Below are 18,796 nucleotides of genomic sequence, written 5' to 3'. Positions count from 1 at the left end.
TGATGCTTAGTGTGTTTAAGCTATAGCGCTGATGCTTAGGCAGTAATGTTGGGAGATGCAGGTGTAATATGGAGGAGGTCGAGTGTGAGTGTTTGGAAGTTCAGCACTGATAGCATCAACAGGAAATGCAAGGAAGAAAGCACTGTGGAAGTTTGGGTAAGGAGATCTTGATTACCAGCCTGAGCCTACAATTCATTCTGTAAAATGTGTTGCATGCTACCTTCCATCTTCGTGCGAATTGCAAAAGTGCAATGAAAGTGGAAAATGGTGGCATCCACACCTAGAGTGGGGAAGTAAGTTTTCTTTCCCTCTGTCTGAGCAGACAGGCTCTGCTTGTGTGTGATAGAAGGCACTTGAGGTGTAATTGCAGTTATCAAGCACCTTCACAGCACAGACTGAAATTAACTGTGATCATAGTATCCTGCATGTGACATGCATTCAGTGTCCAAATGCTAGGCACAATGTGTCACTGATCATTACAGATTGATCATCATCTCTGTAAAGCAGTAGTAATCACAGTAGTCATCTGCGGGTTTCAGTTCACAAAGACAACCTAAGATCTGCATAAGGCCATAAACCTGATTTCCTTTCACCTTGAACTGTATTTGCCCAAGTATTAGCTCCAGCTTTTTCTGTATCACAACAGTGAGTAAACTCAAAATATGTCCTGAAACAACTGGTCTAGAAACAAAAGGAGTATGGAGAAAAGATTTTTCATGCAAGTAGGGTCTGAAAGACACTGTTTGAAAAAGTGGTGGAAGTAGGTTCAGTTGAGTCACTTGAAGTCAATTAGATGGTGGTTTGAAAAGAAGTAATGTGCAGGGTTATGGGAGGAGATAGGAAAATGACACTAAATGAATTGTTCAGACTTATTGGACTTCTTCTCTACTTAACAACTGACTCTGAAGAACAAGCCTGTGAGTTGAATATTACCTTCTTGCCAGCTCAAGCAGTATTAATAGGCAGAGGCCTGTGAGCTAAACAGTTAGCTTTTCCTTTGACTGTGAAATAGTCACGGCGGGGGGGGGGGGATCCTAGAGCAATGTGAGAGGACTTAGAATGTAATTTTTAAAAATGTTTTGAAGCACCACATTTATGCATAAGTCTACTTAAACTAACTATTTGAGCTATGGAATTAAAATTATCCACTTTCAGATCCATTACTTAATGAGATTGATGATATGTAAACAGTTCAGTCCCGATGGAAGATATATTTGTTAAAAATAATTGCTAAGCAGCATTGTGATAATTGCATTGAATTTGGATGTGAAGCAACTTAGATATCAGTCTGTGGATGCATTCATCAAGTGGCCAGCTCAGGAAGTCCCTTCAATCATGAATGGCGTGTCACTATAGAAGGAATCAAAATTGAGGCCAATGCAGTTTGGATTTCTGTATGTTTTATTGTCATTTCATGTTTATCACAAACAGCACTGTATGACTTGAACAGTTTTAAATGTAAAATGGTTAGAGGGATGTACAAAAGAAGCAACTGCTAAATGATTAAAAAAAGTATGTAAAAAAAGCAACATCTCAACTCCGTGTGCAAAAGATTTCATACAGACAGAAACGCTAACTCTAGATAACATTGCCAGATAAATTACTTAAATAGCTTATCTACAAAATAATGAGACTTTAACCTGCTTAAATGTTACAAGTTGCAACTGAGAAACTCAATAATTTATACAAACTTCTTTTTAAAAAAAAAAGCAATGACATACAAAGAAGCTGGGGGGGGGTAAAGAGAAAAAAAAAACACCCGGCAGCATGAGAAAATCTGTTGTTACTGGGGCAATACATTTTTCTTCTGCAAAAATAAATTTTTGATTATGTACACAGCTTTTTATACTACAGTAGCTTCAAGAGACTTTAGACACGTGAGCAAGGTTTTCTGCTGCTTGATCCAAAGGTTCTTATCGATCATACAACAATGAGGTAATATTTGTACATAAAGAAGTTTCACCTTTTTCACTTTTTGGGAAAGATATAGATCCACAAGTACCAAGGCACAAGTGGTTGAAGAAGAAGAAGAACAAAACAGCTTCTAGGCTCTTCTAAAAGGGCTAGTCTGTTCTTAAGCAGAAAGAAGAGAACTGCATCCTAAAGCCCACTGGTTTCCAAGAAACATACTGATTAGACTCAGGGAGTCTCCCAATTTCAACTTCACTATGGGCTGCCCTTTTCAAACAACAAGTAGGACACAACTTTCAAACAAATAAAAATACCCTAAACTAGCTAGCATCAATATAGAACAATGTTAATAAATAATAATTGTATTTACAATCTTACAATGCACACAAGGACTAGTGATAAACTCTCATGGATAGTCTGCCGCCTTTTAATCTTTTTTAAAGTGTCCTTCAATTGTATTCCATCCAGGAAAGGAAAATAAATAGACATTAAAAATTGTACTTTTTTATATCTACAGGCAGAACAGTTTGCCAGTTTGGCAAACACTGGTTAAAGAGAAGAGCAGTCTCTTTGACAGTCTGCTTTTGCCTTTTCAACCATGGTATTGAAAGCAAATGAACTTACCATGAGGCCAGCATAGGTGCTGGAGAGAGTGCTGTCTAAATGCTCTAAATTTACTTGTTACCATCAGACTAGTTTCATTTAGAAGAAAAGCTCTAGCTGATGGCAGTGCTATCCTATGGGAACCATGGATATGTGTGATCTTCCACTTTTCTTCTTTGCCATAGGACCTGAAAATACATGTTTCGACATCTGATTTAGTTTGCTCAGCATGCATCTGGAGGGCTGGCTTGGTTTGGGAGTTATGGCGGGGGTGCTGGGTTGGACATTTACATTTTCACTTGCATTTTTACATGAGTAATATTAATTTATTGACAAATTAACAAATAAGTTCCAGTACAAAAAAGTAATAAGTTCCTCCATGGTATCTTCCAGATATTTTTCACAAACAAGAAAGATCCTACAGTTCTTCTCCCCAACCTTTTGTAAATTCTTTATCCTGTTAAATTAAGCCTCAGTTTTTCTTCCCACCATACTTGACCCTCTTGTTGTTTTATTACTTAAATAACCATCCACAGCAGAAATATAGTCTCATTAACAGTGTGCAATCTCCTTCCATGAAAACTCCAGCTATGCAAAATCGTAGGGCTGGAATGCCCAACGACTTACTAAGTAAAGCTTTTTCCAGATGTAACAGAGGTATTATTTTTTTTAATGTGATTGCGATTTGCATTTGTCAGAAGCAAAGACAAGTTACTATAGTCAGTTGTGATCAAGGGAACAGTTCCTTTGCAGACTTGTTGCTGAATTTTACGTTGATAACATCCAGTGAGTTCTATCAGCCAATGCTGGTCGTGTGCTTTTGATTCCACAAATGAAAGGGAAGAGGAGAACAATGGTCCCAGGATTTGTTCCAAGAAAAGAGAAAGGTGCAACACCAACTTTTAAAATATTTCCACTTCCTGAAATGCTGACATTACGAATCTGTGAAAAGATGACAATGAAAATTCAGTCACAGTCTAAATTGGGAATCGGTGATTCTAATGGCCTGCATGGCTCTCAGTTTTTATACAAGTTTTGTTAGAATTTTAACGTGCTCTTGCTATTATTAATTCTAATTTTTATTCAGAAGATATATTTTCCCACTTAACCTTCCACATGAAGAATTATCAAGGAACAATTAGCGCAGTAAGAACTTTACAAAATCTTCATGAAAACTGGTGGAATTTAGTATTCAGATTGTAATAATGCAGCCCTTACCTCTACACTCATATCTGAGATCAGAGAAGTAAACCATTTCTTGAGAGAAGACAAAGAGACCCAGTCTTCCACCAGCATAAGTCTTGTCATAGATGGCCCCAGAGTCAGCCATGATCTTTCTCCCTTCATACATTACAACTCTGTAGTAAGAAGAGCAAAGCTTTATGCTGTCAGAATATTTAACTGTAGATTTGTTCACAATCCAGAGCAACTCGATCTGCAGTGTATTGTGATTCAATACTCCAACTGTTCTCAAGCACAAGTGCTTTCTAATCACCCTGTTCAGAAACATTGTTACACACCTCTGGAGCAGGTAGGATTTGAACCTGGAATTGTGCCTCAGGAGTAGGGACACTACCACTATACCATAGGAGCACTTTTTAGAAGAGGATAGTTCTGATCCATCAACTTCCAAATTACTAGCCCATCATGCTCCTGTTGTACCACTACATGCACGCTGCTCAAGCATTTTATGCATTAGAGAGAGTATGACTTTGCAGTATGGAAAGAGACCCTTTGATCCAGTATTGTCCATGACTTTCAACAAAAAGCCATCTATTCTAATGCCATTTTTCCAGCACTTGGCACATATTGTTGTATGTTATGCCATTTCAAGTACTAATTTAAACAATTTTTAAATGTCTGGACAGTTCCCGCCTCTACTACCCTTCCAGATACCAACAATATGGTGGGTGAAGAAAACCTTTTCTCACATCCTGTCTTAATCTCCTTCCTTTAAAACTGTGCTACATTTTTGTTGACCCCTCTAATAAGGGGACAGGCCTACATTGCCTGTGCCCCTTAGAACGGAGTATACATCCCCTCAGTCTTTCTGCTCTAAAAGAAAATAACCCCATCTTTTATCGTCTGTCTTCAAAGCTCACACCCTCCAGCCCAGGCAACATTGTGATGGATCTCTTTTGCACACACTGGTGCAATCGCAACCTTCCTAAAGTGCAGGGACCTTAACAGCACACAGTACTCCAGCTGTCGCCTAACTAACATAATATACTGCTCCATCATAACTTTCTTGCTCTTGCCAGTCACACAGTATACACTGAGCTAGTTACCTGATGAATCCAGTCTTGGGTCTGTGGGTTAACTGCCATCTGTAAGCAGCCCTGTCCTTCCAACCAATGTTACGTGGATCATGCCACAAAGTTTGAACCTAACAGATGAAAACAATAAGTTAGCAACAAACTGGTGAGCTAGAATGGCACAATACAACCAGCTGGTTTAACAGCATTTTATTTATACTGTTTCTGTGAGGTTTATTATGCAAAACTAAATGGTAGCAATCTCTTGTTTATGGTAATGGGGTAAAGACAGGGAAGTGGAGTTGACGACTAGATCAGCCATGATCTCTGAATAGCAAAGCATGCTTGACAGGCTGAATTGCCTACTTTTGTTCCTATGTCCTATGATCGCAGTCTGTTCAGGGCATTCCCAACTATCAATGTACTTTAAAAGTCACCTGGTGCTTGCTTAATCAGTATCAAGGGTAATTGGGTTGCTAAATGTAGCACATTTGAAAAGAAAAATAATGACTTTGAAGTTATGAGTCCAAAGTTCTTAACCACGGGGGCTTTCTTCAGGTTATGTGCAGATTTGTTGCAGACCAATTCATAAGAGTTTGGTTACAATGATTAGCCAACAACTTCACAACCATTATGCCCTGACAGTGTATGAGAATGGGAAAAATATATAGGTAAACACTAGTTTATTTTTGGTCTAGCAATTCCCAGCAAACATTCCTCTGTTCAGGTAAGACTAATTTATATTCTATTACTATAGACACTACATAATAAAAGTAATGATCTTTTCTTCTTGTTGTAGTATTACCATTCTCTAGTTTCAAAGTAGAACTGTTATGAATTTTCCTAAAAGCCTTGCTATAAGCCATATGCATGATATTGGACAAAATATGGCTACAGTTTCTGTAAGGCATCATGTAAAACATGTTGTCCCAGTATACAACTTTTAATTGGTTCAGGGAGATCTCATACCTGTCCTTCTGTATTGCCAGTGTGCCAGAGTGCATTACGCAAGTGCTCTCCTGGACCAGTTGTAGAGTTCACCACTTTGATGGAGAGTCCAGCATAGCCCTGTGCTCTGGTTGGTGTATCGAGCCAATAGGTTTGTGTGATCTGCTTCCACATTACCACATAGAAGCGACTGCTTGACTGGTATCCAAATACAAATCCAGCATAGTCATCATCTCGCTCAGTATTTATGAAGAAAGTACCACTGAAGTCCACAGCATTGAATTCATCATATCCTATTGACAAAGAAAAATGTACCATTTAATAAATCATTTTCACAAGCAATCAACAGTAATTTGAATGATATGTACCACATTTATATTGAATAAAGGATGGTTTGGTTCATTCAGGAACAAACACTTTGAATGACCTCTGAATTAATATAGCGCACAATCATACTGTCATTTTATTCACCAACGTCAATCATCTATATCGGGAAAGGGCATATAGAGTAACACTAATGTACACCTTGGTAGGTAGATTTTACCCATGTTTAATGTAGTTTGCTTTGTCTTAAAAGAGCAAAACCTAAGATCAGTACAAAGTTTCAAAGTAGGACTGTTAAACACCAAACATTACATCTCAACAGACAGGAGTTAAAGACTTGACTGGTGCTACAAGTAGCTCATCAAAATTAGATTGTGAAATCTCTGCCTGTTTTGAACTTTGGTCCTATGCCACCGAACTAAGGTGGCTGATTGTAAATCTTAATCAAATATTAGAATATAGGAGAGAAATTCAACTCTCAAACACAGTTTCAGAAAATTTGTGACCAGGAGTGGGGAATGGAGAAGGCACCTCAGCTGCATTTTTTTTGAAACCTGAAGCCCACCAAGGTATTGATTAGGAAGACAGTAAAATGCCAAGCAGCCCACCTGAAACAGATGTAAGGATGCTTAAATATGCAAAGATGCACACTTGCCATGTTGGCTGACCCAGATTTCAAAGGGTAGGTACAACAATCAGTGGTGTTTGTGCCTTGCGAAGTCTGAAGCAGATGGTGAATGCCCAAATGCAGTCTTTTAAATGAAATCCCAGCTAATGGTTTGCTTTTGATTTGGGGAATTCTGAGCCCACTAGGGGGAAAAAAATTGTGCCAGCTGTTCATGCTTTAGAGAGTTTCCCACAGACCTGATTTCATGCCCTTTTCTCTGCATCATGACCTACCAATAGACACTTGACAACTGTTTGATTTTACAAACTACAGTGGGCACCCAGTTGGCAGCTGGAGGGTGCTAATAGCATTTAAATGAAGCCCAAAGCGGAATTTTCTTTCTTCTTGGATAGGGTCAGTTCCTTGGGTAAGGCATAACACTGCCAACTTTGCACCTTTTCTGGCTATAAGTTGAATATCTCAGATGATTGGGGTGTAGTCTAAATCCACTCACCTACAGCAATGCCAGGATCACAGTTAACTGTTTGCACCAACTCTTTGCCTTGATGTCTGACTACCCAGTTGGGGTCAATCTGGGATGTTCCTTTAGGATCCAATGGTACCATTTGGAATTTGCGGAAGTCAGTCTCAGTGATTTCAAAGTTTTCAGGACAAACATCATAGATGTCCAGGATACTGTCTCCATCAAAATCATCCTTGCAAGCATCACCTCGGCCATCACCTGAACAAAACAGAAGTGGCATTCTTCACTTGAACTCTCAAAGTTTTGCTGAACATTTTTCTGTTGTTATTTGGCTCTAGTTTCTAGGAAAAGGCTAATAAATCATATTAAGAGAATTTTTATTTTCTCACCATCAGAATCAGTTTGGTCAGGATTGGCTTTCAACCTACAATTGTCCTTCTCATCAGGAATACCATCATTATCATCATCATGATCACAGACATCGCCCTTTCCATCCTTGTCGTGATCTGCCTGGTTAGCATTGGGAATGTAGGGGCAGTTATCCAGGTTATTCTGGTGACCATCTTCATCGATATCTTGGTTATTGTCACATTTATCTCCTACAAGGTCAGAGTCGGAGTCGGTCTGAAATTAAATAACATACATCAGTCTATGTTTTGAAGCAGTGTACATAACAGTCAAACGCAATACCAGCCAAGATAAAGGTGAAATCGGTTCCGTTTTATAAGCACAAACCAAATTCATGTAGCCTTAGAGCAGCACATTATATTGATACAGTACAGTGCTGTTCTGACCCTGCTGCAACATCTGTGCAGCTGGATGTATAAACTATGCATAAAAGTAGAATGATTACTGGTTTTACAGACTGGTGTCACTGTTCTTTTACAATTACATTGACTGGAGCCCATTAGGTTCTGTCTTTTGTACTACTTATGTTCCTAGCAAATGAGCATACAACAAAAGCCAAAACATCAACATTTCTTCTCTTGTTTAATGATTTGTATTATATAAGGATGTTGATTACAGTGCAATAATTTACTTCTTTTGGTTAGGTTAATTGGAATGAAGCAGTAAATTGTGGATTATGGTGGGTCAGGATAATGCAAACATCAATCAAAATACTGTCTCATGCTCTCTAGTCTGGTTGGCATTCCTTTTAACAGGATTTTATTTGTTGGTTAAACTCTGTTCAAAGAACATTGCCATCCTTAACGGAATAACCTTAGCTGCCACGAAAGGAACAGTTTCTTATAAATCCCCCACATGCCTCTTCATAACAACTAAGTTCCTATTGACAGGGTCATGCTGTTTTTAAAAAAATATCTTAAACATTTCAACACAAAATGTGGAAGTAGTGTTTTCCCTGGGATCTGGTGAAGATGTAATTAAATTGGCATGTAAAAGCTAAATAATTTAAAGTTCAGATTTGTAGCAGTTACATGGATGCAATCCAAAGCTCTGCAGACAGAGGCTAACACTGCATTACAACCTAATTTTATAGGGACAGAATTCACTTGCATCAAGAACCTTATTGCCATGCTTATCACTGCTAACTCTGAGAGAATACAAATTAACCCAAGCAACAGGGAGAGAAACAATCATTTCTACAAAACCAAAGATGATAAATCAGAGGAATTTAATTATTACGTAATCATTGGCAAAGCATGTTGACTGAAAGCCACAATTTAATACTTGTGAATAGTGCTACTTCAGATTTTTAGATACTAATTTGCAGGTAGCAATTATTAACCATATTCTCTGCAGATTTCAAATATTCATTACTACCATTCTTCCTGGCTATTCTAAGATATGTAAGTAATAGAAAGCACTTGGAAAAAAAAAGTCCTTATTTGGAAAGATTGGATTTTACATTTTTGATGGTAGGTATCAATTGAAACTTCAATAAAACTTACTTGTTCTGGATTGTGTTCCAATGGACAATTATCACACTGATCACCAACACCATCTAAATCTGTATCCCTCTGGTCAACATTATACACATATGGACAGTTGTCCTTCTCATTCAGAATGCCTAGAAAGCAAAAAAAAATTGGCAGCAATATTAATCAGAAATGTGGAACTTTAGAATAAACATTCCTTCACTGAATTTCTGTGTTGTAAAAATAAAACAAGTTTTCAGAAAATTTCTAAGCTTTGTATTGACGCATTAATTTGAGTTTAAGAAAATTATGAGACCAGAGAAATTGGAAGTGTTCTCCTTAGAACAGAGAGAGTAAGGAGAGATTTAATATTCATTAAAAATGTAAGGAATTCTGATCAAGCAAATAAGAAACTGTTATCACTGGTGGGTTGCTCAGTCAGTAAAGCATGCAGGTTTATAAAATTTGTAAAAGAATCAGAAGAAATCAGTTTTTATTTTGCATGCCAAGGTTGTCATTATACCTGAAAGGGTGATGGTAGCAAATTAGTTACCTTTTGAAATGGAGTTGAATAAATGCTTGTAAATGAAAATTTTGCAGAGTCATGGGGAAAGAGCATCTATATGGGACTAGATGAACAACTCTTTCAATGCAAACACAATGAGCGAAAGGCTTGCTTTCCTTATTATGATTCCAATGCTTTATTGCCAACATATTGCACCCCATTTTGGATTCATACTTTATGGACAAAGTGAAGGCATCAGAAGGATTGCAGAAGAGATTCACAAAGAATACTTCTGTGGGGAGGAACTTTAGTTATGAGGATAGAAGTTGGGATTGTTTTCCTTGGAGAAGAGAAAACTCAATATTTGATAGAGACGGTCAATAATCACAAGAGATCTGGACGGAATGGATAAAAAGGAAGCGTAACCACTTGTAAAATAAAAATCGAGAATGAGGGTGCAAATTTAAAGTAATTGGCAAAAGAAGTGAAAGTAACAGGACGAATAACTTCCTTCCACATAGGAGTGCACTAGACAATTATCTAAAGGTGCTGGACAATGGAGAGGAGATAACAGTTCACCAAGTTCTGGTCTTTGGAGAACTGTCACAGACAGCAAGTACTGAATAGCTTTCTGCATTTTTAATGATTCTATGATGTGGTGTTTGAAATACGATAACTTGCAATTTTTAACTTGCAAATTGAGAATTCTTACCATCTCCATCAATATCAATGGCACAGGCATCTCCCTCTCCATTTGCATCAGTGTCTGTCTGGTCAGGGTTGTGGTCATAAGGGCAGTTGTCACAGCGATCTCCGACATCATCCCGATCATAGTCATATTGGCGAGGATTAAACAGGAATGCGCAATTGTCCTGCAGAATAAGTTGTCAGATGGAATTAGATGGAAATACAAGTTTTAAGCAATTAGAAAGGTTCTGTTTAAGTTTTGAATGGAACTGTACTTAATTTGGGAGTATGTTGTCTGAAACTATTATTCAGTAGGAGCGTAGACAGTGGTTATGGACATCTAGGTGTCAAATTGCTGGAGCACAGTTTCAAAAGTTAGGGTTTGCTTGCCAAAACACTTCTGTCTCAGAATCTTTATGTGCATATTGGTATGAAAACACAAAGGGCCAAGTCAGAGGAAAGCTTCCTTTGAATGATATTACACTCTGCAAGTAGGTTTCTCGGGTACCTGAGACAAGGCCCAGATAGATTTGGCAGTGTACAATAACTCCCAATGAATCTCACCTGCATTCTGCAACAATGTTTTCTTTTCCATCTTTGAATGAATGCCATTGGTTGGAATGTACTTTTTGTTAGCATAGTCTACATTTGCACAATGGCAAAGGGGAAGAATATCTTTCTCACGTCTTACCCTCTCATCTGGAATGCCGTCATTATCGTCATCGTTATCACAGGCATCGCCAACTCCATCCTTATCATGATCTTCTTGTCCAGAATTAGGGAGTGATGGACAATTGTCCTGGAAATCAAGAAGGATTACTATTGTAGCTGTATATTAACACTGTTCAAAGACCTGTCACTTCATTTCCATGCAAAGAAGCTGTTCTAAGGAATTGTTAGACCTTTCTCTTTGATTCCACTTTAAAAGCCAGTCGTCTAACAAGAAAATGTTAGGCTGACACAACGGAGAGGTTTGTTAAAATTAATGTTCACTCAGTCTGACGGAAATTTCTTCTACAATCCACACCCTGTCTTTTTCTTGTCCAAATACAAATTTATTACACCGAAAACTGACAAGTTAATTCTAAATGTGATACGTTACAACTCAACTTTCTGTTTGTAGCGCATGTTCAATACATCAATGCTATTTGCCCCAAGGGTATAAAAATGTTGCCTTTGTTGTAAAAGGCTGTGTTAAACGATACCAATGATATTTCAGCTGAAGCACTATACTTAAGCTAAATTGATGTTTGCCACTTAATGAATTTGCGATGGTGAAAACTATTAGGCAGCTCCTAGTTTGGAAGCAATGAAAGATTACCTTTTTACAGTGGTAAGTAGCATTGACCACACAGGTGAGATCTTCATTTGGCCAACCGTCCAAGTCACTATCCTCTCCACAGATGATGCCATTGCCGGCAAAACCAGGCCTGCATTCACACCGGAACATCTGGTCACTGAAGATACCAAGGTAAATGCATCTGGCATGCTTGTTACAATTGTGTGTGCCCTCTTTGCAGGGGTTACGTGGCTCACAGACCTGTATCAAAAAGAAAATTTAGTTCATTTAAAAGTCTTGTAAGCTCAGTCACAGCTTTAATATTAAACATTTTAGGCAATACCCAACCTTTCAGGTAGATATAAATTTCTAAAGCAACTTAACTGATTAATTGCTGTTACATTTCTTAAAAAAACAGGAGTGGACGTTACTGTCAAAACATTACTGAAACTAGTTTCTTTTAAATTCCAGAACCTACTGAGTAAGCTTAAATTCTACCAACTGTGATTCAAATTCATGTCCTCAGAGGATTGACCTGGTCCAGTTGATTACTAGGCCAGTGACATTATCACTAATTCACCATCTCCAGGCATTAATTTAATGTCCCCTCTGAAAGAAAACACCTCTAATAGACAGTGGTCCCCTACTACTGCACTGGAATATTAGTCTTGATTTTTGTACTCAGGTCCTGGAGTGGAACATGAACTAAGAATCTTCTGATTCCTAAGTAAAATTATGACATATTGAACTACAAGTATGTGAGACAGTTAATGACTTAACCTCACCTGCTTGTTATTTGTAGCCTCCTCAATGCCTCTGCCAAATGGTTGAATGCCAGTGTATCGTGGTGGGCAGGGCAGACAGTTGTAACCTGGCTCTGTGTTTTCACATCTATGCTCCCCATTGACTTGAAAACAGGTATCAGGCACTTCTGTGCACTATAAGAGATTTAAAAAAGAATTGAGGCACAGAACTAGAATTTACAATGTACCAAACATACCATTAAATCCATAGGGCAGTACCTCATTAATGTCCTCACAGTGAATACCATCTCCTCTGTAACCGCGAGGGCAGGGACCACATGTCCAGGAGCCATCTGGGAAGCTCGTACACTTGCTTTGAGCAAAGCATGGATTTGATAAACATCCATCTGTAATACAGATGATTTGTGCTGATTAAAATGTTGTAAGATACACACCACAGGGCAAAAAAAAAATATTGCTCAACCATAACCAGTTGTTAAAGCTAAAGACATATGAAAACAGCTAAGCTTACCAATTGGGCACTCAAGTTTGTTGCATAGCTGAGTCTCCTGGGATTTACCCACACAATTTTTGCCTTCATATTTTGGTGCTGGACTGTCACAATGACGTGTACGTTTCTGAATTCCTCCTCCACAGGTGACGGAACAAGCGTTCCATGGTGACCAGACACCCCAGTTCCCATCAACTGAAAAACAGAATGATATACTTTGAGGATCTTACACCAGGCACATTTTACAACTTGTGTTTTTAGTGACTGGTAGGAATAGGATTTTGTAAATAACATTTATGAAACATCTTGCACCCTAAACAAATACTCACTTGGGCATGGGACCTGTTCGCACTTTTCAGTTTCCCGCTTCTGACCCACACACTCTTTGCCACCCATTTGTGGCATTGGGGAGTTACACAGGCGGATGCGAGTGATCACTCCAGTTCCACAGCTCACTGAGCATGACGACCAAGGGGACCAATAACTCCAACCACCATCTTGTTTGACTGAAACAAAATAAAATGTGAACATGAGGAATCATTGTTTTGCCGAACATTAGAAAAATAGGCTACTCTCTTTTAAATAGTTCCGTGGCAAATAGTCAAACCTCAAAAATTAAACCAACATTTAAAGTAGGTGCAGGTTAAGGAAGCTGAGATGAGTGTCACTGATGCTGCAGTATATTTATTAGTTTTGGTCACATTAATTCCATCTGTCTTAAAACAGTTGACATTTTATACTTCCAATGTGAAGCAGTAATTTTCCCTGGACTGGTTCAGCTTGGGTTCATGCTGGTGTATGAAATTGAAGAATGGACCCACAAGGACATGTGTGCTGGTATGTAAAATTCAGTATCACTACTTTATTGCCTTGATGTACACAAGCAACATAATCGCAGATGGGGTACAAAACTCACATCTCTTGTCGCATTCTTCTAAGTGACAGCTACGAGTCTGAACAGAGGTCCCATGACAGTCACTATTAATCCGATCGCAGGAGCGGCCTCGCTGCTGGGTTCCAATTCCACAGGTGACAGAACAATGTGTCCATTCAGACCAGGGAGACCAGCCAGCCTCGGATTCATTGGGAATTGCTGTAGAAAATTAAACATGTCAACAGCAGTCTCAAAATAAGAGAAGTTTATTGCACCTTGCACGATGGAATGTCCTCAGACAATGTATGAAATGTAAACTAACCAAACTACAAAGTCTGTACACATTTTGTTTTCTCAAATGCACTTGCTCTTGCCAGCTGCTTACACTGACAGTAAGTCCTTAGGTCAAATCTGCTATGATTTTTAATATGTCTGGACTTTCAACCCTTATTTTCATTATATTGGGATAAAAGATAAATCCACATCAAAGGATCAAGTGACTGACAACCTCTTATCACCTTGGTTGTAGCGGATCATCTAGTTTTAGCACGGTTATGCAAAATATACTCATATTCCAGAAACTCTACACAGTTATTTTTCTTGCTATGGTTCAAACAGCTTCTATATCTGATTCACAATTTTATTTCCCATAGATACCACTGTATAAAAGCTTATGCGCAATATTTCCTAAATGGTTCTCAATATGAGATGTTAAATTCCACATTACAAAAAAATTCTGTTTAATAGGATTTTCAACGCTTGTCATAGTATATAGCTAGCCAGACAGACAGTTTAGAGAACCATTGCATCTTTTCATCCCAGGTTTACCAAATTGGGTGGGTGGTGGTGGTGGGGTCCCAGTCACAAGCAGAAATTCGGAAGTTTCAAGCTCTGAGGCAGCAGTTGCTATCAGTTTTTCTGAAGAACAGTCTAGGCCCGAAACGTCAGCCTTCCTGCTCGGCATCCTGTGTTCATCCAACTCTACACCTTGTTATCTCAGTTGCTACCAGGTACCTCTGAGTGAGTCATAAAAGCTATGCTCCCTCAGTAACTGCCCGCACTCTCAGTTTTGAGAGGTCATAACCATTTTCAAGCCTTAAATGGGGTTACAATGGGAAAATACAGTCTATCAAGCCGATGTTACTCACTCAATAGTTTGAAGTCAGTGGTGGCTTTCCCTGCAGCATGCAGTTCTCTTCTCCCCACCCCAAACATAGACCTCATTTATGCATTTTTTAGAATGGAAGATAGTTTCACCAGGACTTACATGGACAGCGGGCACAGCATTCCCCATCCGGGACTATAGCATCAGCACATGACACAGTAGGGCAGGAAATCCTTTGGCAAAAGGTGACTGATGACTGAAAAACGGTAAGGAAAGAAAAAATGTGAGTAAGCAACCTTAGGAGAGGACAAGCTTTTAAACATATTCCTGACAACAACACCATCTGCCAAGTGCGCTGGCCAAAGCACAATAATAGCAGTTGGTTAAAATCCATTTTTATTTTTCCAGTCTTGTGTTTATTGGTTCACTTTGCCTGCAGCTAGAAAGGGATGGAGCCTGAATAATGCCATGTGTTGTTGAGGAACCAGAAAATCCTAATTACTTTAGGAACTGCAGTGCAAGTATTTTCAGAGGCTGGAAGTGCAGAATTTGATAACAATCGGCTCAGAAAGCACACTCCAGTTGATATATTGTCTGCCCATCCCGCATATTTTGCTGATTTACATCAATTATCTGCAAATTTACTCCCTGACAAAATTACCAAGATTACGGCTTTCATACTTTTCTTCTGGAAAAAGCTTTTAACATTGTTCCAAGTAGTCAGTTCCTTTAAATTTGGTCCAGTTTATATTTGGCACAGGCTCTTCCCCTTGAAAATATTGCCCAATGCAGTGTTTCCCTACAGATATTCAAAACCACTCAAAAGCAACCCAAACAGTCCTAAGACCTGTGGCTTTCCTAATGCTTTTTAACCGTTTTGGCAGCGTTGGTGATAGTTCCAGCTACTAAGTTGGCACGACAATTGACTACTGCTAGACCATGCAATTTCAATCTGAATGCAAGTGAAACAACTTTAAGTGATTATTACAATGCAGGAATCTTTGCTATAGCTTTTTTTGGAAAAGCAAGTTAAGTTTTGAGTTGCATCAAATGTTGCGGTTTTACCTGACAAGTGCAGTCTGTGCAGTTGTCCACTTTCCATTGATCTTTGTCTTTGTAAGTCATGCCATTGTGGAAACATCCTCCTATCTGTTTGATTCCAATGCTTCTTGCAATTAATTCATTTTCTGCAGTCTAGAGGAGAAGGTAGTGACAATTCATTACAACCCCATGCACAAGTAACTAAAGTAACTTACAAAAGGCTCGATTCCTTTAGTCTCCTTACCACTTTCTGAACATTATCAACCAGCTGGGTGACCATGGTCCTGAGAGCTTGCAGTTCAGAGAACATGTTGGATAGTTCCTCGCAGGAGATGCCACAGACCGTCTGAAGATCTTTGGTTTTGTGACCATAAAAGTTGGTCCTGATGGCCGGGCTTTCAGAGCCCCTGATTGGTAAAGGAAGAATCCCTGGGGCAGCTGCAAAAATAAGAGGAGCAGTTACATGAGGGCTGGCGGTTAATGGGACACATTCTGAACTGTTCCAGCCAAGACCACTGGATAAAGTCCTTTGGGTAACAGCTCATATTTGTTTTTATGGACAAGGGTGATTCTACTCAAGAGGTTTTTAAAAGCAAAGCCTGACATGGAATGCAAGCAGCAATTCGTTCCACCCACAAAAACACAGCACCTGCATTTAGAAAGTTGATGTTGCTGGATTATTCCTGATACAATTCCGAACTCTCACTGCAGCCCGCTCGCCCCTCAAAAACACACATATAGGGCGGGGGGGGGCTCACCTCATGTGAATGAGATGGTCCCTAGTTAAGAGTTCGGGATAATCTTTGAATCTCACTAACCACTATCACTCGAGGTGAAGTAGTGCGGCTGTTTCAGCGGAGGTGAGCAAGCGCTTGTACAGGAAAATTTCCCCCGGACAGGCCCGTGTCGGATACTTACTACTGTAGCAGCCCTTGTTCATCAGAATGGTTTCCAAGTTGGTCCCAAAGACAAAGCGCACGTTCTGCAGAACTCCCTGTGTCACACAGAAGGAAGAAACAAAATTGGAGCCACTTTTTCAAAAAAACAAAATAGTAAGCCACGATTCCTTCTGCACTGCACTTTTATTTGTTAGTTAACGTCATGTCGAAAAACGCGCGAACTTCCGCTACATTTAATGCTATCTGAAGTGACTCCTCTGCCCAAATTCATTTTTGAAACAGCCTTTCGTTTACAAACCATTCAGTGCATTACCAGCCGTCCGCAGTTTCTGTAACTTGCGTCGAGTCAGTTATTGCACTGTTCCTGCCTCTGGCTGTCCCCCCTTCGTGAGTGAGTGAGTGTGACTGTGTGCGCGAATGAGAGTGAGTGAGTGAGTGAGTGTGTGTGTGTGTGTGTGTGTGTGTGTGTGTGTGTGTGTGTGTGTGTGTGTGTGAGAGAGAGAGAGAGAGAGTCTGCCCTTACCTGAAAATTGTTTCGGAGCCCAGGTCCTCCCTTAGCCAGCCTCAGGCTGTAGTCACCAGGCTTCAGCACTTTGTGAATAGCTTCCTCCAACTCCACGCCATTGACCTTCTCACATCCCACATACAGCGTGGCCACGTCCTCCTGCACGAAGAGAGTGAGGTTTTTCCAGCGGGCATTGGCCAGGTGCGCATCGGTGATGGACACCATACTCTGCTTGCCGTCGATGGTGATGGTCAGGTCGAGAGTGTTCGCCTTGCCGTTGGACAGGATCTCGAAGATGCGTGTCCCTTGCAGCGTGTCGATGGCTACTAAGGTCCCCCGGCTCTTTTTCATCTGGCGCAGGGTGGCCAGGAAAATGAATCCCTTCTCCTGCTGGATGTGATCGATCAGCTCACTGAAGCTGTTCTCCGAAGCCGGGGCAATGAGGTCAGGGTTGAGGATCCTGTAAGCCGGGCTGCTAGACTCCGGTCCCTTTACCATATGCACCCCTACATTCTTGCGAGTAAGGCCAGTGATGTCGAACAGATCAAAGACTCCATCCGCTCCGGCGTCTGTCGGGGATTAGGCAAGAGAAGGGCACACATTTAAACGCACAGCATTAACTCTTCAAAGCAAGTGACTTCAACAGGAGGGGAGCGCCAATAGCTGCGGGGGGACGTGCACTCACAACTTACCTTGGATTCGCTTGGAGGAGCAAGCAACAATCATCAAAAGGAGGAAGAGTCCGTGCAGTGGCTTCATTTCAGAAGGAACTCTCTCAGACCCTGGCATAAAAAAAGGGAGAATTTTTTTTGTTTTAGCTGCATAGAGTTTCCAAAACAATTATTCAAACTACTGTGTTACTGCTATCATCGACTGAAATGTAAACTCGTTCACTGACCAGTAGTGAAGGCTTTCAATCCTAAAATGAACAGTGCAAACAATAATAGCTCCGCGGATGGTAAACGATGGCAAATCCGAAATGTACAAGATCTGGTAAGCTGGCTTCTCAGACTCGAAACGTTACTTGTATTTTTTTTGTTTCAAAAGTCTCTCTTCACCTCGAAGTCTTTGCCTAAGAAGCAGCCCCTGAAGCTGAAGGTACCCGAGATCGATACTACTGTGAGCCTGGAGAACGGCTGCTTTAAATACCCTCTCACATTCCTCGCAGTCAGTCTCTGCCAATCACTGGCTGCCTGGGAGGAAGCGGGCTTGTGTTTATTCTGTTACCTCACAACAAGAGGGATACAGTTCCGAAGCAGTCATGACCGCACCGAGGAAAGTAATTAGGCGGATTCCAGTGGAGCTGGGCCAAAAAGACGCAAAAGAATTTTACCGAGAGGTGCGAGAGTTCTAGCCAGACCCCACCCGCCTCCGCCATCCTGTCCGTGGATCCAGATTTTGTTGCTCTAACCCAGGCAGTCCTGTGTCATACATTCCCTTCCCAGACATACCTTTATTGAGCAAAATGTAACAAGCACCTGTTGGAATATACTCTGAGTCTCCCTATGATAGGAATCTGATGGTGTGGTTTAAGAAAATGACTTTTTTTATTTCAGTGAAATGATGTATCTCGAATAAATGAAAAATCTGTTCCATAATTCCACAAATTGTGAGCTTGTGGTTATGTTGCGGTCC

General features: G+C 40.1%; 1 protein-coding gene across 1 annotated transcript; it reads right to left on the bottom strand.

Moving 5' to 3' along the window:
- Positions 1-1,380: 1,380 nt before the first annotated feature.
- Positions 1,381-18,293, bottom strand: thbs1b (thrombospondin 1b). Its single transcript, XM_048537244.2, has 22 exons — positions 18,060-18,293; positions 17,854-17,943; positions 17,180-17,730; positions 16,676-16,751; positions 16,002-16,195; positions 15,782-15,910; positions 14,879-14,972; positions 13,654-13,830; positions 13,067-13,243; positions 12,759-12,932; positions 12,506-12,633; positions 12,269-12,421; positions 11,526-11,744; positions 10,896-11,003; positions 10,230-10,389; positions 9,046-9,164; positions 7,522-7,756; positions 7,163-7,390; positions 5,739-6,010; positions 4,803-4,900; positions 3,733-3,872; positions 1,381-3,456 (listed from the first exon to the last, which is right to left on the bottom strand). Exons 2-22 carry the CDS (start codon positions 17,918-17,920, stop codon positions 3,449-3,451), a joined length of 3,507 nt encoding a protein of 1,168 aa, XP_048393201.1. The 5' UTR covers positions 17,921-17,943; positions 18,060-18,293; the 3' UTR covers positions 1,381-3,448.
- Positions 18,294-18,796: the final 503 nt, after the last annotated feature.

Source organism: Stegostoma tigrinum, chromosome 10, assembly GCF_030684315.1.
Source record: "Stegostoma tigrinum isolate sSteTig4 chromosome 10, sSteTig4.hap1, whole genome shotgun sequence".
NCBI classification, from domain to species: domain Eukaryota; kingdom Metazoa; phylum Chordata; class Chondrichthyes; order Orectolobiformes; family Stegostomatidae; genus Stegostoma; species Stegostoma tigrinum.
Note: the sequence above shows the minus strand (reverse complement) of the source record. Positions and strands in the feature narration are given on the sequence as shown.

Bases quoted from the DNA above. Each gene is read 5' to 3' on its own strand.
- thbs1b (XM_048537244.2), bottom strand. From the start codon at position 17,920: ATGAAGCCACTGCACGGACTCTTCCTCCTTTTGATGATTGTTGCTTGC. The intron at 12,933-13,066 runs GTGAGTATTTGT...TCTGTTTTTCAG, and splicing joins CGAACAGGTCCCATGCCCAA to TTGATGGGAACTGGGGTGTC. The intron at 9,165-10,229 runs GTAAGAATTCTC...TTTGCTTTCTAG, and splicing joins CATTGATATTGATGGAGATG to GCATTCTGAATGAGAAGGAC.